At 50.8% G+C, this 23,054-nt stretch overlaps 1 protein-coding gene across 3 annotated transcripts in view; it reads left to right on the forward strand.

Annotated features, from left to right (window-relative positions):
• The window catches only part of LOC134341790 (large neutral amino acids transporter small subunit 2-like), a 59,461-nt gene that overhangs the window by 1,230 nt on the left and 35,177 nt on the right, over positions 1-23,054 (forward strand). The window contains exons 1-4 of one of the 3 annotated variants that reach the window (XM_063039714.1): positions 9,313-10,010; positions 10,935-11,104; positions 18,741-18,945; positions 20,270-20,421. In XM_063039714.1, the coding sequence (XP_062895784.1) occupies positions 10,960-11,104; positions 18,741-18,945; positions 20,270-20,421 (502 nt within the window). In that variant the 5' untranslated portion in view covers positions 9,313-10,010; positions 10,935-10,959. Of the gene's footprint in view, positions 1-9,312; positions 10,011-10,110; positions 11,105-18,740; positions 18,946-20,269; positions 20,422-23,054 lie in introns of those variants that run through there. The other 2 variants (XM_063039713.1, XM_063039712.1) reach the window with 2 other exon arrangements.

Genomic DNA, 23,054 nt, shown 5'->3' on the forward strand with positions numbered 1-23,054 from the left:
CAAGGGTCTGTGAGAACTGCTGAGAGGATCATAGGGGTCTCCTTACCATCCGTAAGACACAGAAGCAGAATTAGGCCATTCAGCCCTTCGAGTCTGCTCTGCTAAACCATCATGGCTGGTCCCGAATCCCACTCAACCCCATACACCTGCCTTCTCGCCCTATCCTTCGATGCCCTGACCCATCAGGAATTTATCAACTTTCATTCTGAATACATCCACAGGCTTGGCGTCCACCACAGTCTGTGGCTGAGCATTCCATAGATCTACTACTCTCTGGCTAGAAAAAAATCCTCCTTTCCTCTGTTCTAAAAGGTCAACCCCTCAATTTTGAGACAATGCCCTCCAGTTCTGGATACCCCCGACATAAGAAACATCTTCTCCACATCCACCCTATCTAGTCCTTTCAACATTCAGTAGGTTTCAATGAGATTCCCTGTGTTCTTCAAAATGTGGGGGCATTTATCAGGAGCACTGCAATCACAGGACCCTTAGTATTATCAAGGATCCCACCCATCCATCCAGCATCCTCTTTGACCTTCTACCATCAGGCAGGAGACTCCGATGCATAAAGACGAGAACGGTCGGGATGGGAAACAGTTTCTTCCCCCAGGCCTTTAGGCTTCTGAACTCCCTGCCGCATAACATTTGAAATGTCACCAGATAAATTGTCCTGTCCCCTACAATATTTAATTTATGCACTTTAACTATGCATAATTCATTTGTAGATTTAATTCTTACTTTGCTAAGTTATGGTGTGTTGATGTACACCCTGGTCCAGAGCAGTGTCGTGCCATTTGACAGTACACGTGTATATAGGTAAATGACATCACACGACTTGACTTCTCCACAGGACCCACAGAGACTCGCAGACTCGGGGCTTCAGCCATCGGGCCCCAGCGTCTGTTCCATTTGCAGCCCCTCAGTGACCGAAGCAGCTCGCCCAGTCCAGAAAGACAGCACTGAACACTGAGGCAGGGGCAGTGGCCTCTTACCATCTCCAAGTTTGCCACTGTCAGCATTCGGGGTGGGACGCCGGGGGGTCGGGGGGGGGGGAGCCGCCCCTGCAAGTTGCACGCTATCCTGACTGAGAAACGCATCTCTAGCACACACACACAGAGTCCTGTCTCACACAGATACATCCAGCCTTGTTATACACACACACACACACACACACACACACACACACACACACAGAGTCCTGTCTCACACAGATACACCCAGCCTTGTTATACACACACACACACACACAGAAACGTTCTGCTCTACCATTTCTGGTCACTGTGGAGACTCAGCAGGCTTGGGGGACGGGAGCTGCCCCTGGCAGTGAGAGGCGAGGGGAGGCAGGTGTTCAGAAAATCGTCTTGTCCACTAGAGGTCTCTTCCCTGTCATGGGAAGCCCAGCCCACGGGCTCGGCTTTCAATGAGAGCCCGTGCCGAGCTGACAGACCTCTGAGAAAGGAGGCCATTCAGCCCCTCTTAGCCTGCCACCTGGAGACAGCAGGAGACCCACGTCAACAGTGTAGGGTTTGTATGCTACCCCCCTGACCATGTAGGTTTCCTCTGACTTTCCAAAGTACAAGTCAGGGTTGGTAAGCTGTGGGCATGGTACGTTGGCACCAGAACATGATGACACTGCGGGCTGCACCAACACATCCTCAGACTGTGTTGACGCAAAAAGACATTTCACTGTATCTTTCAGTTGTCATGTGACAAATAAAACTAATTCAAATAAACACATCCTTAACAATAGGCCGGTCCCAGTAATACCAGGTTGGCAGTGGTGGCAGTCAGGGTTAAGAGTGACGGGCGATGCTGGCACCAAATGAGAGGGCAGCTTCGTTGTCCTTCTGTGTTGTGTGTGCTCTTCCAATCCTCCCCTGCTCCATTCGAGATTCCACTTCCACATCTATCACACCCCTCGGGATAGAGTCTGCCAGCTGCCCGCTGCCTTTCCCGGCTCCCTCTACCCGTCCACCCCGTGCTCAGCACACTGCCTGAGTCTTTGGCTCCCTCAGCCTTAGAGTCAGGGAAAAATACAGCACAGAAACAGGCCCTTCAGCCCATCTAGTCTGTGCTAAACCACTTCAGCTACCTACTCCCACAGATTTACCGGGATCTGCGCTAAAACATTGGAATTCTTTATCTACATCTTGCTGTATCTTGGCTAAATCTTAGGAAGGCAGGCTTCAACTTCACAACAGCCGATGCCCCATGTGGCAGAGCTGTCTCGTGTCCTGTTGGCACAGTGACCCAATGATTAGAACCACTGCCTCATGACTGCAGAGACCCCCCCGTTCAGTCCTGATCTCCGGCGCTCTGTGTGTGTGAGAGAGAGAGAAAGACAGAGAGTGTGTGAGAGAGAGACAGAGAGTGTGTGAGAGAGAGACAGAGAGTGTGTGAGAGAGAGAGAGAGAGACAGAGAGAGTGTGTGAGAGAGAGAAAGACAGAGAGAGTGTGTGAGAGAGAGAAAGACAGAGAGTGTGTGTGAGAGAGAGAAAGACAGAGAGTGTGTGTGAGAGAGAGAAAGAGAGTGTGTGAGAGAGAGAGAGACAGTGTGTGAGAGAGAGAGAAAGAGAGAGTGTGTGAGAGAGAGAAAGACAGAGAGTGTGTGTGAGAGAGAAAGACAGAGAGAGTGTGTGAGAGAGAGAAAGACAGAGAGAGTATGTGAGAGAGAGAAAGACAGAGAGTGTGTGTGAGAGAGAAAGACAGAGAGAGTGTGTGAGAGAGAGAGAGACAGAGAGTGTGTGAGAGAGAGAGACAGAGAGAGTGTGTGAGAGAGAGAAAGACAGAGAGTGTGTGTGAGAGAGAGACAGAAAGTGTGTGTGTGAGAGAGAGAGAGAGAGACAGAGAGTGTGTGAGAGAGAGAGACAGAGAGTGTGTGAGAGAGAGAAAGACAGTGTGTGAGAGAGAGAGAGACAAAAAGTGTGTGAGAGAGAGAGAGACAGAAAGAGAGTGTGTGAGAGAGAGAGAAAGACAGAGAGTGTGTGAGAGAGAGAAAGACAGAGAGAGTGTGTGAGAGAGAGAGAGACAGAGTGTGTGAGAGAGAGAGAGACAGACAGTGTGTGAGAGAGAGAGACAGTGTGTGTGAGAGAGAGAGACAGACAGAGTGTGTGTGAGAGAGAGACAGAATGCATGTGTGTGTGAGTGAGAGTCTGTGAGTGTGTGTCTGAGCGTGTGTGTGTTTGTGTCACGGTCTGGACACAGCCTTCGCTCTCTTCCTGAGACTCTGGTTTTTGCCGGACATTCTGGTTTTCTTCCACATCCTGAGTTGGTGGATTAATCAGCCGGTGTGAAATGTCAGATTTCACCCCCACACACACATAACCACTCTCTCTCTCTCTCTCTCTCTCACACACACACACTGTTGCGGAATTACCTGGGGCGTGAGATTGTTCTGAGCCAGCTCTGACTCAATGGGCCGAATGGCCACCCGGAATTATTCACTGGTTGTCCGTCACCGTCACCCCTAAAAGCTCCCCTGTCAAGAACAGGGAGGAAGACTCACAACACGCTGGAGGAATGCAGCAGGTCGGGCAGCATCCATGGAAACGATGAGTCGACGTTTCGGGCCGGAACCCTTCGTCGATCCATCCCAGTCGTCATGGGGGAGGTGTTCCCGAGGCACCATCGTGTAGAGATTTCTGTGACTTAGTCACGGCAACAGTAAAAGCCGTCTAAATGTACCTTCCAGTCAGGAGAGGGGAGGGGGACCTGCGGGCCGTGGGATCCGCCTTGTTCTTCCGTCTGCAGACTCGGCCCACGTGATTACCAGGCTACTGAGGGGGAGTGGGATGGGGAGAGAGGGAGGTGGTGGAGGGACCTGCAGTGACTGAGGTTGGCGATGGAGGGTAGGACGAGAGTACTGAGGGTATTCACCAGGACGGAGACTTATGTTACGGGGGGCAGGCTGGGACTGCTTGCTCGGAAGCGAAGGATGCTGAGCGGTGAGCAGCCAGAGACATATACACGTTAGATAGAGTCCTTCTCCTGATGTGGGTAGATTTAGGAGAATCTTTCTCAAGCAGTGGTGAGTTTCTCACTGTCTGCTGTTACATCAGACTGGACCAGGAGTATTGGAATGGGTTTCTTACTCGCACCTGCACTGAGGTACGGTGAAAAGTTTGTCTCAGACTGTCCATACAGGTCAGATTGTTACACAGGTAGGAACAAGCTAAGGCAAGGGTGAGCCTGGTGGCGTGTTCGTTCAGGCTTCTGTACCTTCTGCCCAGTGGGAGAGGAGGAGAGAGAATGTCTGTGGTGGGAGGGGGTCTCTGATTAAGCTGGCTGCTTTACTGAGGCAGGTGTAGTTAGAGTCCGTGGAGGGGAGGCTGGTTTCACCGCACTAAACATACCAGATCCTGAGGAGATGCGACAAGGGAGATATGTTTCCACCAGCCAGAGAGCATCAAATGAGAGGTTAGACTCACGAAGAAAGGGTCAGGTCTTTTAAAATTGCAGGGAGGAGGCACCTCTCCTCGTAGAGGGTACTGGATCTTGGAATTCTCTGCCCTGGGGATCGGTGGAAGCCAGTGTTTAAAGAGGGAAAGATCGGAATGCTGAGGCCTGGCGTGGATGAGCGAACGAGCCTTGGGGCAGATCAGCCATAGTCATATTGAATACCAGGGCAGGGCAGGCTTGAGGGCTCCCCTTTGTTCCTGTTTTGTTGTGATCGGAGGTGGGAAGGGAGCAGCGAGAGGTGAAAAGGAGAACCCCAAAAGAATGAACAACAGAAAAATGTCAGTACCCCAAAGCCCCCTCTCCCACCTCCCCCCCCACACAAGCAGCAACAAAGCAAAAACCCTCCCGCTCCCCCACCCATTTCAGCATCCACCAGCCACCAAGGAGAGACCACGATCTGCAGGCAACAAAAACTATTGCTTACCCAAGAGTTCAATAAGCCACAGACTCCCTCTCTCTCACTAACAAGTCCCTCTGTAATAGTCCATTAAGCTCCAACAGATTGTTCAAATATCCCATCGAATAAGTGGTTTCACTGCTTCTAACACTTTCTCAGTATGTATTCCCCCTACAAAACACTAGTTAGGCCGCACTCGGAGCACTGCGTACAGCTCTGGCCACCACATTGGCTTGGAGACGCTGCCGAGGAATTCCATGGATTTGAGGACTTTAGTTATGAGGAGAGGATTGGTAGGGACTATTTTCCCTCAAGCGAAGGAGGCAGCGTGCTGGGGGATATTGATAAGGTAGATAGTCAGAATCTTTTTCCCTTCATGTGCAGCGTCGTATGACGTGGGCAATCACAGTCTTATCCATGACCATGAAAGTTCCTGACAAATTTTTCACTCTGGGCTGTGTCTTTACAAGATGGGTGCCCCCCCCCCCAGCCACTATCAAGGCTCTTCAGAGATTGTCTGCCTGGCGTCAGTGGTCACATAATCAGGAACTTGTGACATGCACCGTCTGCTCATACGACCATCCACCATCTGTTCCCATGGCTTCGTGTGACCCTGATTGGGGGGCAGGTGCTACACCTTACCCAAAGGAAACCTGCAGGCTAGTGGAGGGAAGGAGCACCTCACACCTCCCTTCACCCTTTCCCCTCATTGGGGTATCAAAAATAAAGTGAGATTTTGAGGGGAAGGGTTCTCTTTTGCACAGAGGGGGTGATATCTGGGATGTGCTCCGAGAAGAAGTGGTGGAACCAGATCAAAGCGTGCATCTTAGAGATGTTTGAACAGACACTTGGCAGTGTGTAGATAGGATGCTAGTGCCGGTAAATTGGATTAGTTCAAAGAAACTTTATTATCAAAGTACACATGCCTACTGCCCGTTTCACCACTGGTGTTCAGGGCAGCATTGAAGGTCCTCCATCTCTGGCGGTGTCAGGGTTTCCTTCGTCGTGTCGATAGCTTCCTCTCGGCTTTCACTGCTGTCAGCCACGCAAGTCCCGGGTGGAGACTCAGGAATACCGTCACACAGATGTAGAAGGATTCTTCATTGTTTCTGTAACCGTTTTGCTTGACCGGTCAGGGTCGTTAGCCCTGAGCTGAACCCCTAAACCTGGAGGAGCAGTGGACCCCTCTACCCTTTGACCTGTTAGGCATGGGTGACCCGACCAAGCCCTGACTCCAGCCAACATGGCTCTCCAGGTCATTGAGGTACACGAGCCTCCAAACCCATCGACAAGGTTGTAGTCCCCTTGGAGGAAAAGTGCACGTATATCACCACGTATCACCCTGAGATTCCTGTCCTTGCAGGCATTCACAATAAATACAAAGAAACAGTAGTATCAGTGAAACCTGCACACAAACAGATAATGCATAAAAAAACAAATAATATTTTAGAAGAGTAGCGCTGAATCTGTAAGTAAGTAAAATTAACTCAGTCCCATTGAAGAAATCCCCTTTCTCGTTAACCTGCGATTTCTTTCCCAAACTCAGTGGATTTGAAAAGCTGTCCCTTCAGTACAATTGACAACTTTTTTAAAATGTTGCCCGTCGGTGAGCAGGGAAGTCAAAAGACTTTAGCGATCTCTTCCCTTTGCAAAACACAGTCTCACAAAATGCAAACTGATTAACTGCGGTATATCCACTCCCACCCAGCCAATGAGTTGGCCCATCTGGCCCCTCCCCATTTAATAATTCAGTACAATTAACACCCCGGGCCGGTGGTGGCTGGATGGCAGGAGTGGTTTCTCAGCTGTCGAGGCAGTGACCCATTTTAAACGGGAAAGTCTTTCTCTCAGGTATCTGGAGCTCCCTTCCTCACTGGCCACGAATGAATCAGAAACACGTTTATTACCGCCCAGATATTCCATGAAATCGTTCCTTGTGGCTGCAGTGCAGGACATCAAAAAGTTACTTGCCTTTCCTTGCCTTGCCTTGTGCCCTTAACTCCTGGTGGAGTCATCATGACAAGCTTTGCACCAGTCTGTCGCGGTTGTGTGCCAGAGCCTGGGTCACTGCAGTGTTACTGTTACATTAAAAAATAAATTGTGCTGAAGTGGAATAGTGAGGTCCATGGACCATTCGGAAGTCCGATGGCGGAAGGGAAGAAGCTGGTTTAAAACTCTGAGCGGGCTCCTGTACCTGCTCCTTGATGATAGTAATGAGAGGGCATGTCCCAGATGGAGAGGCTCCTGAGTGACAGATTCTGCCTTCTTGAGACATCGCCTTTTGAATATTACCATGATGGTGCGGAGGGTTGTGGCATGATGGAGCTTGCCGAGTCTACGATCTTCTTCATTCCCTTGTGATTCTGTGAATTGGAAACTCCATAACAGGCAGTGATGCTCTCCACGGTTCATTTGTTCATTATGTGCCGTGTCATAGCTCTTCCCAAGACCTTGACTGCTCTTGGCAAATTCCTCTATGGAAGTGGTTTGCCTTTGTCTTCTCCTGGACAGTGTCTTTACAAGATGGGTGACCACCAGCCATTATCAACACTCTTCAGGGGTTGTCTGCCTGGCGTCACTGGTCGCATACCCAGGACCTGTGATATCTACCAGCTGCTCCCATGGCTTCATGGGGCTACACCTTGCCCAAGGGTGCCCTGCAAGGCTAGCCGAGGGAAGGAGTGCCTTAAATCTGCTTTGGTAGAGATGTATCTTCACTCTGCCACCCATCTGTATCCCTCCTCGATTAATGTGTAGAAATCTGCTGGAGTCTTTGGTAATATGTGGTGGGAGAGGGTAATTGAAGATCCCTGGGACTGGCTGGAAATGTGAGGTACCAAGAGGGGCGAGACAGTTCGGGTTTGAGTTCCTTGGAGTTCAGAAAAGTGACAGGCGGCATTATTCAAACACACAAGGTCCCGCACAGTTGGATGCAGAGATGGCTCCACTAGTGGGGGAGTCCCAAACAAGGGAACGTAGCTGCAAAATAAGGGGTTGGTCATTTAACTGTGAGGTGCGTAGTAATGTCTTCCCTCAGAGGGTGGTGGATCTCTGGAGCTCTCTACCTCTGAGGGTGATGGAAGTTGGATCATTCAAAGAAAAGATGGGGTCTAAGGCAGATCAGCCTCAATTGTCCCAAATGACAGGACAGGCTTGAGCTTGATAACCCTCTGCACGCACACTGTTTTACCATGAGCAAAGTCACCAGACAGACGCACCTGGTAGATGTGAAGCAATCTTTTACTGGACAAAAGGAGACATAGCACACATCATATTGAAACCCTTTCGGAGGAATAGGTCTGCTCAACCCAATATTACATGACTTTTATATGCTAAAGATCAAGTATAACTTTCACATCTCCTTCTTTGCACCCATCCTTCAAAAAATCAGAAATGGATATCAAATCAGCATTGTCTGGTCTTCCAATAACTATGGTTCATAGTTATTGTGCAGAGCTGCATTTTAAATTTAATCTACAGTCCATATTCAGATCTGAAGATTGGCAGCTAAAGTTAATGTTTTGCTACTGCACCGCTGTCCAGAATCTGCTCTGACACATATACATGTGCACACTCTATCAGACACACACACACACACACACACACACACACACTAAAATACGCACTCACTCTATCTAAAGCACGTAACACACTCGAATACACAAGCACACTCAGAATCAGGTGCATTATCACTGTTGTAAATGTGACATTAAATTTGTTTTTTGGTAGCAGAAGTAAAGTGCAAGACATAAAGTCACGATGCATTAGAAAGTCTAGCAGTAATATGTTAATATGCACCTACTGTCTCTCACACCATGCCTCCCTCACACTCTGTCTCTGTCTGATTTTCTCTCCCACACACACACTTACACTATTGTAACCGGTTGCTCCGTGGCCTGGCATGGAAGCACCAGTGCCCAGGAACGGAGAAGTCTACAGAAAGTGGTGGATACAGCCCAGTCCGCCAAGGGCAAAACCCTCCCCACCAGTGAATACATCTATTGGCACAAGAAAACAGCACCCTTCATCAAAGACCCATCACCACCATCCAGGTCACTCTCTCTTCTCGCTACTATGATTGGGCAAGATAGACAAAAGCTTCAGGTCCTACACCACCAGGTTATTACCCTTCAGCCGTCAGACTCCTGAGCTGGCGCAGATAAATTCATTCACCGCTATGAACTGATTCTGCAACATACCCACTCACTCTCGCGGACTCTTCACAAGTTGTGTGCTCAGTTATTTCAGCTTATATAGTTTGTTTTCTCTTGCACATTGGTTGTCTACCAGTCTACGTCTATAGTTTTTCATAAATTTTATTGAATTTTGTTCCTGCAAAAATGAATCTCAAGGTTATAAATGACATAACCTGTTTGTACTTTGATATTTACTTTCAATGTTGAGCTGCCACTCTCACATTGTCTCTCAAACTCTTCCTCACACACACACTCACACATGCTCTCTCACACACACTCACACACGCTCTCGCACACACACATACACGCTCACACACACAGTCGAACACACGTTCTTTCACACATACGCTTCACACACACTCTCTGTCAAACACTTTCACACTCTCACACAAGCTCACTCGTACACACTTTCACACACGTTCTCTTACCCACAAACACTCACACATGCCCTCTTACACACACACACACACTCACACACACACACATTTTCACACACACTCACGCTCTCAAACACTAACACTCTTTCACACATATTCACTCTCTCTCTCTCCCCGTCTCTAACCCACCGTTGAGGACCCAGTGCATTTGTGCATCCACCATCTCACCGAGTGAACTCCTTTTAGCTCAGTAACACAAACACCATCCCAGGAAATCGGGCCAGGTTGAAATTGGCATTGTGCAATCTGTCTTGGTGGGGAAAAGATAGAGTGTTTACAAGGCAGATCCTGAGTCAGCTCCTTCTGCCTTGGTGTTATTCTGCTGTGTGCGTTATTCTGCCAGGCGTGAGTCAGCGGGGCTGTGAGCTGAGAGCCAGCAAACATCCCCCCCCCCCCACCCCATCTCCAGCTGGCCAAGGACTTCTCTGTTTCTAATGCTGCATTGAAGGTGCAGGCTGCTCTTGTAAACTTGCTCTAATCTTCATTAAGTCTCCGTATGGCACTGCGTCGGACACTGGCAATGTATGTTTATGCTTGCCTTCTGCATGCCTGTGTGGTGTTTTTCCTTTGCAGCTACATTTTCACCCTCTCCCCTCTCTCCCTCTCTCCCCTGTCTCTCCTTCCCCCCTTCCCTCTCTCTGTCTGTCTCTGATTATCTCTCTCTCCCTCCCTTGCTCTCTCTCTTTCTCTGAGTCCGTCTCTATCTCTGTCTCTGTCTGTCTCTCTCTCTCTCTGTCTCTCTCTGTCTCTGTCACTCTCCTCGCTCTCTCTCTCTCTCTCTCTCTCCGTCAGTCTGTCTCTGTCTCTCTCTGTCCCTCCCCAATTCCAACCCCCTCAGCGATAAGATCAGGCTTCTCAAGCTGGGAGGAGCTACTAGTGATGTAAATATAGAAGGGAAAGGTAGGGGGGTGGTAGAGAGAGAAACAGATATAAGAGATTGGAACAGTAATCACCTCAAAGAGAATAGCAAATCTGGACTGCGTAAACACACGCTCTAACTGCTCCCAGCACAAGGACACTCAGCAGGTTCTGATCTCTGCCGTACCAGTTGATCAGTCCGTTCTTCAGCAGCACCAGGTTGGGAGCAGGTAGTGAGGAGGAGGGAGAGAAAACTTGTTAAATATTTTGAACGCTCTCCCACCAGCCCGCTCCCGTTTCCTCTTTGATGTCTGACCTCTCTCTCTCGACCTCCACGCCATCTACTTCCCATCTGTCGCCGTTTGCTCCTTGCCCGAGGTAGAGGCGAAGAACGTCTGAGATCGCTCCTGGCTGTCTTGGAGTTAGACCGTTTTTTTTTGCCCCCCGGACTTTGATTTGACTTGTGCTGTCTAGCCACCGACCACAACTGCTTTTTCCACCCCCTTCAAGCTGCTTTCAGACTTGCTCAGGTTGTGAGTTTTCACTGTTAACCTCCGAGTCTTCGTCCATCCGTCCCCTTCTCCACAGACTGGACTAACTCCTGGCGGGCAAGATGACTGAGGGGAGCCGACAGCGAAACCTGCCCCCGGCCAGCAAGGGGTCCATGGACAAGTTGCCGGGCAGCGGGAAGAAGGAGGAAGGCGGCGTTTCTCTGAAGAAAGAGATCGGACTGGTCAGTGCCTGTGGGATCATTGTTGGTAAGTGACACCACTGTTGACCCACCACAACCGAGGGGTTCGATACTCGAATGCGGTGTGTAGCGGGAGTAGGTGGGGGGGGGGTGATGAAAGTCACTGTGTTTGCCTGTGTGTGACCAAGGTTAGACCCCCTTCCAATCCTCCCAACCCCCTCTCCCCTCATACCAGCCCACCACCATCCACAGTAGGGTACCCCACTTCCCCAGGTCCCCATGGGGCCTCTGCAAGAGGGAGTGCAGTGACTGGGAGGATGGGGTCACAGCTGGGGTTGGGGGAGACATGGAGCGGGGGCACCAGGCACTGGGTGTGAAGGGGGCAGGGGTTTGACACTGGGGGTGAAGGTAGGGGAAGGGGAGAGAGGGGCAGGCAGGCAGGAGGAGAGGGAGAGGCAGTGGGAGAGTTGAGAGCTTGAGGAGGAGGGTTGGGGTGAGAGATGAGGAGGGTGGTGGCAGTGAGGGAGGAGGGAGGTTCGGCAGTGGCAAGGTGACGGAATGGGGAGGAGGGTGTTGCCACGGGGGGCGGGAGGGGTGTTGTTGGTGGTCCCATTTCTGACTGATTTCCACCCCAAAGGACCCGTTGGGACACAGAGGGACTGACAGCACAGACGGCAAGGGGCAGCAAGGGTTTGGGGTGAGCTCCCTCCAGTATCTATACGCATGTCCTGTTGTCCCTACTCACACTACACACAATCCTCATGGATAGTGGGATTGAAAGGGAAGGGGTGGGGGTCTCTTCCACCTCCCCTCGACCACCCCTGTAACCTACGTTAACCCCTTCCGCAATCTGTGTGCCTCCCAAATCCAGCAAAGCGATGGCTCACTGCCGACTGTCATGCCTGCTGCTACCCAGCCATGGAGTTACTAATCCTCAACTCCTTTCAAAAGATCCTGCTCCTCCAAGGTGTTTCTGTGTCTCAGGCCTAATTGTTCCAATGAGGAACTTTGGAAGTACGGGCGCTATGCAAAGGGAGGGTGTGTCGTCAACACGAGTAACTCCGCCAGGACAATGAGCGATTAACTATTTCCAGACAGCAAGTCAATCAGTAATCAGCAGTTCCTGGGTGACCAAAGCATGGCCAGGGAGCCATGAGTTTCAGAAGTAAAATCTAATTATCTGTAAATTAAATCTTCCCCTCTGCTTTTGTCTGAGCCTTGGCTCATTAGATTGTTTGTTGATTGAATTTAGTCGTAGGCAGGCAGGGAGGGATGTGTTCACAGCTAGGGACCCTCCCCCCCACCCTCACCATGCCCAACCCTGCTGCCCACTGCAAGACCTTTGACCATCTCCTCACAACAGAGGATATGGTTCCTCAAGGATATGGTGCCATTGTGGGAAAGGATGGGAGAGGTGGGTCCACTGGCGAGTTCAAAGTAAATTTATTATCAAAATACATATATATAATGCTGAGATCCAATTTCATGAGGACATAATCAATAAGTCCGTAGAATAACCAAAATAGAATCGATGAAAGACCACGCCAATTTGGGCATTCAACTAGTGTGTAAAAGACAGCAAACTGTCAAGAAGAAAGAAATAATAATAATAAATCAGCAATAAATATTGCAGACATGAGATGTAGAGCCCTTGAGAGTGGGGTCTTATTGGGATTGTGTGTGATGGGATTGAACAGGAAGGGGTAGGGTCCCATTGGGATTGTGTGTGGTGGGATTGAATGGGAAGGGGTAGGGTCCCATTGGGAATGTGTGTGGTGGGATTGAATGGGAAGGGGTAGGGTCCCATTGGGAATGTGTGTGGTGGGATTGAATGGGAAGGGGTAGGGTCCCATTGGGATTGTGTGTGGTGGGATTGAATGGGAAGGGGTAGGGATCCCATTGGGAATGTGTGTGGTGGGATTGAATGGGAAGGGGTAGGGTCCCATTGGGATTGTGTGTGGTGGGATTGAATGGGAAGGGGTAGGGTCCCATTGGGAATGTGTGTGGTGGGATTGAATGGGAAGGGGTAGGGTCCCATTGGGAATGTGTGTGGTGGGATTGAATGGGAAGGGGTAGGGTCCCATTGGGAATGTGTGTGGTGGGATTGGAAGGGAAGGGGTGGGGTCTGCTGAGATTGTGTGTGGTGGAATTGGAAGGGAAGGGGTGGGATGTGGTGGGATTGAATGAGAAGGGGTAGTGTCTATTGGGATTGTGTGTAGTGGGATTGAATGTGAAGTGGTGGGGTCTGTTGGGATTATGTGTGGTGGAAGTGAATGGGAAGGGGTAGTGTCTGTTGGGATTGTGTGTGGTGGGATTGGAAGGGAAGGGGTGGGGTGCAGTGGGATTGAATGGGAAGGAGTAGGATATGCTGGGATTGTGTGTGGTGGGATTGGAAGGGAAGGGGTAGTGTCTGTTGGGATTGTGTGTGGTGGGATTGAAAGGGAAGGGGTAGTGTCTGTTGGGATTGTGTGTGGTGGGATTGGAAGGGAAGGGAAGGGGTGAGGTGCAGTGGGATTGAATGGGAAGGGGTAGGGTCTGCTGGGATTGTGTGTGGTGGGATTGGAAGGGAAGGGGTAGTGTCTGTTGGGATTGTGTGTGGTGGGATTGGAAGGAAAGGGGTGGGGTGCAGTGGGATTGAATGGGAAGGGGTAGGGTCTGCTGGGACTATGTGTGGAGGAAGTGAATGGAAAGGGGTCCCAGGGCAAGAGGAACACCCTGATTGCCTGTGGCTTGCTGGGTGTAAACTGAGGCCCATCATGATGGCAGACACCTCACTTGGAAGAGTAATAACAGGGGCCACCAGTACGCTTTCAGTCGGGGTGTTCTGCAGGAAAGCAGGGAAGGGCTGGAGATGTGGCAGGATGATGGACAAAGGATGGGGATGGTGTCAAGCCACTGCCTTCAAGCCTGCGCCACAGACCTGCTCTGGTGCCTCACACGCACCGTATTCTGGGGCTCTGCGCCAATAACAATAAGTCAGTGGCCCGTGTTGTCTCTCTGAATGCACAAAGCCAACAAGATGCCTTTTATACTCCCTTGAGTGCACAGAAATGTCCCACACAGGATTAAGATCAAACATTAAATGACTGCAGAGTTCAAAAGGTTACAACATTGGCCAGCGTTGTCAGTTTTGATCATAGAGACCCAGGGAAGGGGAGAAGGAGAAAGAAACAGAGAGAGAGACAGACAGATAGAGAAAGAACAACAGAGATGGAAAGAGAAACAGAAAGGAAAAGAGAGACAGAGAAAGAAAGAGGTGGCGACGGAGAAGCAGACAGCGAAAAGCACACACATGTAGAGGGGCTACAGAGGGTGGGTTTCCTGAAGGTACAATGGAATGGTTCGCTGTCCAGGCATGAATTGTTGCGGGGAGGTGGGGGCTGGAGTCAGAGACTCGGATGAGGGATGTGTGTGGTTTCTGCCCATTGAAGACGGAGGTTGGTAGGGTGTGAGGTGTGTTGGGAGGCACAGGATATGGACACGGAGGTTTGAGCATGGGTGGGGTTTAAAATAAAGGCATCATTGGAACACGTGGCAGCCCCCTTCCTGAAGGCCTGTGTTGGTTGAGTCTGGCATGGATCCTAGCCTTGTTGACCAGTTGCTGGGGGATAGGGTCAGCAGTTGAGTCCCCAGCCCCGACAGACAGCCCAAACTTCTGCAAGGCTGGAGACCATGGGGGCGTTAGGACGAATGGGATGCATCACACATCCTTCTCGACCCTCCTGGTAGAAACACTAGAGCAGAGACACACAGCTCCAGAGACCCCGGTTCAGTCCCAGCCTCTTTCAGTGTGTGCGTGTGTGAAATCTGCACGTTCGTCCTGCAACCCGATGGGTTTTCTCCACTTCCCTCCCCCGTCCCAGAGACGTGCGGATCAGTGAAATAATCAGCTATTGTGAATACCCCCACTCGCCTCCCCAGTGTGGGGAGAATTCCACACGGGCGGATTAGTGTGGTAGGGGATCAGCATGGAGTCTGTGGGCTGAGGGGGTCTGCTTCCATGCTGGATGCCTGGATGACAGCTCACCACAACGGGCCCTCTTTCTACCTTAAGGACCATGGGAGGTCCCCCATTATCGAGAGACAGAGAGAGGGATAGAGTGGGGGTGGGAAGAGAGAGAGAAGAGATTGATGGGGTGAGAGAGAGCAGAGGTGGAGATGGAGGGAGGTGGAGAGAGGGGTGATCGGGGAGAGTGAGAAGAGAGGGGTTAGAAAAGGAGGGAGAGAAGGTTGAAGTAAAGAGAGGGAGGAGGAGAGAAAAAGTAGGGGTGGGGGGAGAGAGTGAGAGAGATGGGGTAAAGTGGAAAGAGAGCGGATAGCAGGATGGAGGAATGAAAGAAAGAGAGAGAGAGAGAGGGGAAGCATCCAGTACTGTGGGGCTCCCACAGAACCGACACCAACTCTCATCCTAAAGATATCCCCCTTCCCATCCCCAATTCCTCTGCCCTCGCACCCGTCTCTAGGAGGGCTGCCGAGGGTGAGGGCCGTCAGATTAACCTGCCTCCCTGCCCTTGTCAGTTTATCTGAGAAGGAGCTCTATGAATCAGTCTCTCTGTTCTCCCTCAGAACGCCACTTCAGATAAGTTTTAATCTCATTATGTCAAGCTCTGAACAGATTACTCGGCACATGACCACATTACCCTCGCAACAACTCCCTGCTCTCGCCTTAGTTCAGCTGTGCCTTCCCCCTCCCTTGTGCTGACACATCGATGGCCTATCCCCTTCCCCACTCTCTCTTCCACCTCGCACTTACCCCTCAGCCTGTATTAGTGCCTCATCCATCTCTCTTCCGTCTTTCTTCAACCTGTCATCCCCTTCTCCCCCTCGCACTCCCTCCCCTCTCACCTCTCCCCTCCTGATCTTTCCCTTCCCCCTTTTTCACCCTATCCTCTCCCCACAGTCCAACTCTCACCCCAACTCTCCCTCTTGAACACTTCCCCCCTCGTCCCGCTCTATCTCCCTCTCTCTGTCTACTAAACCCTGCCCCCCATATCTCCTTTTCAATTCCCACTTCTCCTATCTCTCTCTCCCTCCCTCCCTCCCTCTCCCTCGCCGTTCCTCCCCCTCTGACTGCTGCTCCTGTTTCCTCACTGCACAGAACCAGACTGGCCCACTTTTACTTCCTGCCTCAGCTTCCCCTTTGAGCCCTATTGCATGTGTAGCTTTGATCCGCAGGCTCAGCTGTCATCTGGCAATCAGCACATCCACGTGAGTGTGTGTTCTTGCCCCACACCGTTCAACCACAACACCCCCACCCCCGCTCAATCAGCGGGAAGGATGACGCCCTGCTCTCTATCACAGTACGTCCCTCAGCAGCGGGTCACTGTTAGGGACAAGTAAACACTGGTTTATTTATGGCAGTCGGTGTCCCACTCAGCTCCCAGCTACATCCACGGGACAAACAACACCACGGGAGATAATGTGACACTGAAAAATGGGAAACTGCTAGACAACTGAGTGCTTCTGGGCTCTCCCTCCCTCCACAGGTGCTGCCTGGCCCAGTGCTGGTGCTTTCCCTTTTAACTTCTCAGTCTTCCACCGTCGATTTTCACTCAGCCTCAGGTGTATTGAGATGTGCCCGCGTGTGCTCAGGCGTAATGAGAAACTCACTCGCGGCAGCATCGCAGGCAATCATTAGAAAAGCATTGATTGAATATACAAGGAAAGTGTCCACGGTAGTGCCGAGCGGGCGCGTCGTTGCTGACCTGAGGGAGTGACTAGGGGTGTGCAGGTTGGGTCAGGGACCGAACGGTTTAAGGGAAGCAGCTGTTCCTGAACCAGGTGGTGTGGGACTTCAGGCTTCTGTACCTCCTGCCCGATGGGAGCTGTGAGAAGGTGGCACGGGCCGGGTGGTGAGGATCTCTCACGGAGCGCTCTACAGGAAAGCAGCAGCCATCGTCAGGGACCCCCACCACCCAGGTCGTGCTCTCTTTTCACTGCTGCCATCAGGAAGGAGGTACAGGAGCCTCAGGACCCACACCACCAGGTTCAGGAACAGTTATTACCCCTCAACCATCAGGAAGGAGGTACAGGAGCCTCAGGACCCACACCACCAGGTTCAGGAACAGTTATCACCCCTCAACCATCAGGAAGGAGGTACAGGAGCCTCAGGACCCACACCACCAGGTTCAGGAACAGTTATCACCCCTCAAGCATCAGGCTCCTGAACCAGCGTGGACAACTTCACTCACCCCCACTCTGAACTGATTCCACAACCTATGGACTCTCTTTCCAGGACTCTTCATCTCATGTCCTCAGTATCTATTGCTGATTCATTCATTATTGTTATTTTTGTATTTTCAGTTTGTTGTCCTTTGCACGTTAGTTGTTTCCCTTGTGTGCCACTTTTCATTAATTCTATTGAGTTACTTGTTGTGTTTGCACAGTAGAAAATGAACTTCAGGGTTGCATATGGTGACATAAATGTACTTTGATAATAGATTTACTCTGAACTTTGACAGATGTTGCCTCATGTAGTTACGGGCGATGGTGGGGAGGGATGTGTTTGCGATTCTCTGCAGCTTCTGGCAATGCTGCACATTCAGATTGCTGGAAGAGGAGTTTATTGTCACGTATGCCGGTGTGCAACAGAACTCCTTGTTCTGGTGAAGCTGACAGAGGGAGCAGTGTCACTGGCAATAATAAACAGCAAATAATATGGTGCTGAGCACCAAACCAACTGTTCAAAGTCCGGCAGAGCGCTGCAGTGATTGTAGTAATGCAGAGAGGAATGCTGATGTGACACTAAATGAGAAAGGAGGAACTGGGAGCCCGAGGACGTGGCAGCTGCACTGGGGAACAGGATGGGGAAGAAACGGGGCGAGGCTGGCGTTCCACTCCTGCGGTCTGAGCGGCTGACGGACCGAGATCAGACCGCAGCAGTTGGGACACTTGACCTCAGGGAGAGAAGGGTTTGGAAGGTTGAGACAGAATTTGACTGGGTTCCCGATCAAAGCGGGTTCAGGCAGGGGGAGGGGGTCGACTGATAGTTTGAGGGCCAGAGTCAAGGTGGATGCAGTTGGAAATGCCCCTTACAGAATTCACACATCACTGGGACTAGACAAGCTCTTGCAGAATTCACGTGGGGGAAAAAATTTTGCTCTGACGAAGGGTTTCGGCCCGAAACGCCAGCTGTTTATCCCCCCCTGCTGAGTTCCGCCAGCATTTTGTGTGTGTAATGTCTGCGAGGGTAAATGTTGCCAGGAAAACGGTGAGGGTTGGCGCCCACAGCGGCTGCAGGGAGGGGAAGAGGGATGTGAAGGGGTAACCCTGCTGGGCTGCTGGGAATGTGGGGAGACGTGAGGGGTCAAATCTTCTCCTGGGGAGCCACATGGGAGAAGGGCAATGAAAAGAGGGTGGGAGAGTGATTAGGGACCTTGTGATTGGCGGCTGGGGCAATGTAACTTGGGGGGGTGGTGTGTCTTGGGTCAGAAAACTGAACCAACGTCCTATCTCTGAAGCAGAGATTGAATGATCCCACAGACTGGAGACTATCTCCACAATCTGCCCCATCACTCTCGTCTCCCTAATCACTCTTCCATCCTCTTTTCACCGCCCTTCTCCCTTGCTGCCCCCTGCTGTTCATCCCTCTCTTCCTTCTGATCCCCACCCCTCCTCTCCATCCCCATCACGCACTCTCTCATCCCTCGGTTTTCCCCTCACCACCTACCTCTCTGACCGCCTCCTTCACTCTCTCCCCACAGGGAACATCATTGGCTCAGGGATCTTCGTCTCCCCGAAGGGCGTGATGGAGAACGCTGGTTCAGTCGGCCTGGCCTTGATCGTCTGGATCATCACGGGCTTCATCACTGCCATTGGCGCCCTCTGCTACGCCGAACTGGGAGTCACCATCCCGAAATCAGGCGGTGACTACTCCTACGTCAAGGATATCTTCGGCGGACTAGCAGGGTGAGGTGCTAGCAGTGCCCTCTCACCCCAGGGACAGGGGCCGGTCTGGGCGGGGACACACTCTCTCCTTGGCAGTGGGGGTGCACGGTTTGGGTTGCATCAGGCCCTCCGGGGGGAGGGGGGATCATGGGGGATCAGACACATCAAGAATAGGATGATAAGATCAGCCCCAGTTGGAGACGGTGGGTGTGAGAGGGATAAATGTTGTTTCTTTCTGATCCCATTGGAGGGGGTTTGTGGATTGTATCTAGGACTTCTGGGTGAGGCAGTGGCCAGATGTCTCTCCGTCCTCTCTCTCCACCGATTTGTCCCCTCTATACCTCTCCCTTCCCCACTCCTTTCCCTGTCCCCTTCCATACTTGCCCTCCAATCCCCTCCCTTCTTCTCTCCCTCCCCTTCTCCCCATTAACCTCCCTTTCCCTCTGTTCTCCTTATTCCTCTCCCCTCTCACTTACCACTTCTTCCCTCTCCCTCCCATTCTCTCCCCTCTTCTCCCTTCACTTTCCTCCATCACCTAACCATCTCCCTCTCCACCCTCCCCATCTACCCCTCTCCCCGTCTTCCTCTCCTCCTCCCTCCCCCTCCTCTATCTTTCCCTTTCCCTCTCCCCCGCTCCCTCTTCCTCTCCCTATGTATTTCTCCTCTCTTCCTGCCCCTCTTCCTCATCAACCTCCCTTTCCCTCTGTTCTCCTCATTCCTCTCTCCTCTCGCTTTCCCCTTCTTCCCCCTTCCTCCCCTTCTCTCCCCTCTTCTCCCTTCACTTTCCTCCATCACCTAACCATCTCCCTCTCCACCTTTTCCATCTACCCCACTCCCCGTCTTCCTCCCTTTTCCCCTCCGCCTCTGTCCCTTTCCCTCCCTCTCCCTCTCCCTATCTATTTCTCTCCTCTCCCTCCCTCCCTTTTGCCTTCTATTCTTTCCCTCCCATCCCTCTCTTACTTTTCCCTTTTTCCTTCCCTTCTCTCTGGCTCTCCCACTCCTCCCTTTCCTTCTCCCTTGCTCCATGCCCTCTACCCCTTCCCACCATTTCCCTCTCCACCCCTTCTACCTCTTCCCCCGTCTCCCTCTCTCTCCTTCCTCTCAATCCCCCCTCACCAGTTCTCCTCTCCTTGCCCCTTCCCTCTTCCCCCTCTCCCCAGTGCAATGTTACAGGAGGAGTGCCGTGAGTCAGTTTACCTGCTGGTGTGTGTGGGTTTCAGGCCAGGGATTTGGGTCGGGATCGGATTATCCAGCGGGATGAGTGTTACGGGGCAGGACAGCCTCGCCTGCTCCCCCAGTGCTGGTCTGTCTAACTCCCCCCTCCCCACCTCTGCTTTGTGTGTAGCTTCCTGCGACTCTGGATCGCCGTGCTGGTCATCTACCCAACCAACCAGGCCGTCATCGCACTGACCTTCTCAAACTACGTCCTGTACCCGCTCTTCCCCACCTGCCTGGCCCCCGAACTGGGCCTTCGTCTGCTGGCTGCCATTTGCCTCTGTAAGTACACGCCGGTCCCTCGTCAAGCTTGTGTGTTGCTTGGATTTTCAGTATCTGCAGATTTTCTCTTGTTTGTGACAAGAAGCATAAGGTTGTGATGGTAGGCGGTCTTAATTTTCCACATATTGACTGGGAATCCCACACTGTAAAAGCACTAGATGGGATAGAGTTCGCTAAGTGTGTTCAGGAAAGTTTCCTTTATCAGTACATAGAAATCCCAATGGGAGACCTTGCGATACTGGATCTGCTAGTAGGGAATGAGACAGGGCAGGCGTCAGAAATGTGTGTGGGGGAACACGTTGCATCCGGTGACCACAAAGCCATTAGCTTCGAGTTGCCAAGTGTGGATTGGGACAGGCTGTTTTCTGGCAAAGGTGTACTTGGTAAGTGGGAGGCCTTCAAAATAGAAATTCTGAAAGCACAAAGCTTGTATGTGTCTGTCACAATAAAAGACAAGGATAACAGGTTTAGGGAACCTTTGGATTTTGAGAGATATTGAGGCCCTGGTTAAGAAAAAAATGGAGATGCATAGCAGGTATAAGCAGGCAGGAGCAAATGAGGTTCTAGATGAGTAAAAGAAATGCAAGACAACACTTAAATCAGGACGCTAAAAGAAGACATGAGGTTGCTGTAGCCGACAGGGTGAAGGAGAATCCGAAGGGCTTCTACAGATATGTTAAGAGCAAAAGTGGGACACAGTTTGTCCTCTGTAAGATCAGAATGATAATCTATGTGTGGAACCAAAAGAGATCGGGGGATCTTCAATGGATTTTTTGCATCTACTCGGGAGATGGGCACAGAGTCTACAGAGGTGAATCAAAGTGGCATCAGGGTCATGGACTCTCTACAGATTACAGAGGAGGAGGTGTTTGCTGCCTTGAGGCAGGTTAGGACAAATCCCCTGGGCCTGACAAGGTGTTCCCTCGGACCCTGAGGAAGGCAAGTGCAGAAATTGCCGGGGCCCTAGCAGAGATATTGAAATCATCCTGAACGACAGGTGAAGTCCCAGAGGACTGGAGATAACTAATGTTGTTTCACTGTTTCAGAAAGGTTCCAAAAATAAACCAGGAAATTATAGGCTAGTCAGTCTGACATCAGTCGTGGGAAAGTATTCCAAGAGACTGGATATATGAATTGTTGGATAGACATGGACTGATTGGGGATAGTCAGCATGGCTTTGTGCATGGTAGATTGTGTCTAACCAATCTTATAGAGTCTTTTGAGGAAGTTACCAGGAAAGTTGATGAAGGGGAGGCAGTGGGTGTTGTCTACATGGACTTCAGCAAGGCCTTTGACAAGGTCCCGCAAAGGAAGGTTCAGTTACTCAGCATTCAAGATGAGGTAGTGGATTTGATTAGACATTGGCTTTGTGGGAGAGGCCATAGAGTGGTAGTAGATGGTTGCCTCTCTGACTGGAGGCCTGTGACCAGTGGAGTGCCACAGAGATCGGTACTATGTCCATTGTTGTTTATTGTCTATATCAACGATCTGTGTCATAACTGGATCAGCAAATTTGTGGATAACACCAAGGTTTGGGGTGCAATGGACAGCAAGGGAGATGATCAAAGCTTACCGTGGGATATGGACCAGATGGATAAATAGCAGATGGAATTTACTGCAGGTGGAATGTTGCACTTCAGTAGGACCAACCAGGGTAGGTCTTACACAGGGAACTGTAGGGCACTGTGGAGTGCGGTGGAACAAAGGGATCTGGGGATACAGGTCCGTAATTCATTGAAACTGGCATCACAGGTAGACACAGTCGTAAAGAAAGCTTTTTGGCACATTGGCCTTCATAAATCAATGTACTGAGTTCAGGAGATGGGAATGTTATGTACAAATGTTTGTAGAAATTGTATAAGAGGTTGGTGAGACCTAATTTGGAGTATTGTGGCAGTCTGGGTCACCTACGTACGGGAAGGATGTAAATAAGATTGAAAGTGTACAGAGAAAACTTACAAGGATGTTGCCAGGACTGGGGGGACCTAAGTTATAAGGAAAGATTGAATAGTTTAGGACTTTACTCCATAGAATGTTAAAGATTGAGAGGCATACGGTGTATTGGCCTTCATCAATCGTGGAATTGAATTTAAGAGCCGAGGGGTAATGTTGCAGCTATATAGGACCCTGTCAGACCCCACTTGGAGTACTGTGCTCAGTTCTGGTCGCCTCACTACAGGAAGGATGTGGAAACCATAGAAAGGGTGCAGAGGAGATTTACAAGGATGTTGCCTGGATTGGGGAGCATGCCTTATGAGAATAGATTGAGTGAACTCAGCCCTTTCTCCTTGGAGCGACAGATGAGAGGTGACTTGATAAAGGTGTATAAGATGATGAGAGGCATTGATCGTGTGAATAGTCAGAGGGTTTTTCCAGGGCTGAAATGGTTGCCATAAGAAGACACAGGTTTAAGGTGCTGGGGAGTAGGTACAGAGGAGATATCAGGGATAAGTTTTTTACTCAAAATAGTAAGTGTGTGGAATGGGCTGCTGGCAATGGTGGTGGAGGTGGATACAATAGGGTCTTTTAAGAGACTTTTGGATAGGTACATGGAGCTTAGAAAAGTAGAGGGCTATGGGTAAGCCTAGTTATTTCTAAGGTAGGGACATGTTCGGCACAACTTTGTGGGCCAA

Source organism: Mobula hypostoma, unplaced genomic scaffold (genome assembly GCF_963921235.1).
Source record: "Mobula hypostoma unplaced genomic scaffold, sMobHyp1.1 scaffold_163, whole genome shotgun sequence".
Taxonomy (NCBI): Eukaryota; Metazoa; Chordata; class Chondrichthyes; order Myliobatiformes; family Myliobatidae; genus Mobula; species Mobula hypostoma.